Source organism: Trypanosoma rangeli, assembly GCF_003719475.1.
Source record: "Trypanosoma rangeli strain AM80 chromosome Unknown Tra_15.4_contig_00934, whole genome shotgun sequence".
NCBI classification, from domain to species: Eukaryota; Euglenozoa; class Kinetoplastea; order Trypanosomatida; family Trypanosomatidae; genus Trypanosoma; species Trypanosoma rangeli.
The window spans coordinates 303-2,517 of NW_021706689.1; the positions used below are offsets into that span (position 1 = coordinate 303).

A 2,215-nucleotide genomic window follows, 5' to 3' on the forward strand; every position below is an offset into this window, starting at 1 on the left:
GCGTCAACGGCGTTTGCTCGGGGCTCTCAGCGGCGCATGCGGCACCCCCCATTGGAGCCGCACGCCAACCAAAAACGATGGCACCCAAAAAAACAAAAGAGAAAAACACCACGCCAAGACGCAAAAACAATCACAATAATTCGGTTTGTCCCCGCCTTCTGGGTTGTGGTGGCCGCCGCATTTGCTTTCCCGCCTGTGAGCCCACTCAGCATGCAAAACTTACCCTCTCGCCCAAACTCTCTGCAGCAACAAACTGGGAACAGCGAGGAGATATCACCAATGGAACACTGCCGGCGTACACCCACAAGGCGCCATCATTCCCCACACAATTTTTCTCACAACCACAACACAAACAAAAAAAAAAAAGGTGCTGCTGTGGTAGCGCTGGCCGCAATAATCATTTGGCGCACGGCAGAGCGAGTCCCTAAGTGCGCCTCCTACCCACACACAAACACACTCGGCAATATATCATACTCCCTAAAATACTTCACCAGTAACCTCAAGCTGCTTGTTCCCCTCCTCCTTTTCCTTCTCCCTCTGGGTGCCGCCCACGTTGGGTTCGTCGTCCACTTCTGAAATTTTCAGCTGATACCGCTACCTGGCACTGACGCACCTGCTGATTCCAAAATGCCGCAATGGCCTGAGGGTCCTCAGGCTCATTGCTGCCCGTTACATTTGCCTGCACTACGACAACACGCCCCTGCCACGCGTTTATTGCCGTACTGTCCTCATGCTGCACGTAAATCATCCCCCACGACAAGCCTTCCGCAAAAGTTTCCCAGTCATTAAAATAACTCCGTGGAAGATCATTGAACTGCCTCACCGTGCTGCTTTTGGTGTCATGCTCAGCCCCCGTCGTCACCTGCACCGCAACCATCGTCCTCCGCGGTGCACCAACGAAGAAAAAACCGTCCACAAACGGAAAATGTCTGCTCTCCGGTACGTATAGCACCTTGTATTGTACATCCAACCTCGGAGGAGTGTGGCCCAGCGTTATTAATGCAACGAGTCTGCTTGGATGCTTTTCGGGGTTCGATTGCAGCACACATCTCTGTCGCCGACGACGTCCTGGTGGAGGCAACTCGCTGAGACGCGGCATTATATTTTCCACAAAGACTCTACGCAGGAATGCGTGCAGAGTATGCCGCCCCAAAAGTTCCGGCAATAACACTTTACAGTACGTCTATAGTCGATAAACAATGTTATTATCCCCACCCACCTCGAGAAACCCTCCAATTAATTTGCTTCCAATGGAAAAACAGACCGACAGGTTAACAAATCCCTCAACATCGCCTTGTGTTATTGATCGGACAACTTTCACAAGTTTGTGAGGTGCGTCATTCGAGGGCCACATTCCCATACCTCCAATCATCCCATAATGTGCGGCATTTGAGGCATCGATACCTGCCACGATGTTATTGGCATCACGCACGCGCTTTCTATATTTATTGTCATTAAAGATGCATCGTGGAATCGGTCCGACGTCATGCATGCGCATGTGCATCCTTCTCCAATACCCCACCTGCTCCTCTTCAGTCGTATTGCGTGTCCCCCACGCACACAACGCCTTCACGTCGTTTTCATCGGGGCAATTCATGATGATTTTGATAGCACCCGCCTGCTTCGCCCATGCTTTCAGGTTATCTTCGTGCGGGGATGACAACATAATGATGCCCCACTCATCAGAGGGCACAACATCATTCGATGGTTCTTTAAATTATCTTGCCATATCGATGATAATATACCCCTTCATTCCACTCCCAGCCAAATTTACCATAACCCCTCTAATATTACGCCCACCCCTGCATTCCGTCACCGTTCGTGTCCTCTTGTCAAACAAGTATGCGGAACCCCTTCCAAAGCAGTACACAACCACATGGAGCTTCGTGGCGTCGTAGTGCAGCAGCTGATAAAGGAGGTAGGAGCCAGCCGCCATTGACGTCCCTACCCCGGGGGGTCCAACCAAAAGACGGCGTCTCATGTATGGTGCGCTTATACGTGAGGGGGAAACACTCCTTTTAGATCGCCCTCGACGATCTTCCACACCCGATGCACCTCGATGTTAATGCAGCAGTCGGCACCACGTACTGCACGCTCCAGCGAGTACGGTCATTGCTTTTCAGAGGAAAGGATCATGAGTCGTGGGCGTGGTGGACGGAATTGCCCCTCACCACCCACTGGGAGAAAAGTACACACAGTCTGCGTGTACTCCCAT

General features: G+C 51.7%; 2 protein-coding genes across 2 annotated transcripts; both read right to left on the reverse strand.

The window, feature by feature from the left end:
- Positions 1–499: 499 nt before the first annotated feature.
- TraAM80_10386 (retrotransposon hot spot (RHS) protein) lies at positions 500–1,099 on the reverse strand (the record flags this gene model as incomplete). Its single annotated transcript, XM_029387008.1, has 1 exon — positions 500–1,099. The coding sequence occupies one exon, from the start codon at positions 1,097–1,099 to the stop codon at positions 500–502; it is 600 nt and encodes a 199-aa protein (XP_029233133.1).
- Positions 1,100–1,183: 84 nt separating this feature from the next.
- TraAM80_10387 (retrotransposon hot spot (RHS) protein) lies at positions 1,184–1,666 on the reverse strand (the record flags this gene model as incomplete). The annotated part of the gene is made up of 1 exon (XM_029387009.1): positions 1,184–1,666. The coding sequence occupies one exon, from the start codon at positions 1,664–1,666 to the stop codon at positions 1,184–1,186; it is 483 nt and encodes a 160-aa protein (XP_029233134.1).
- Positions 1,667–2,215: the final 549 nt, after the last annotated feature.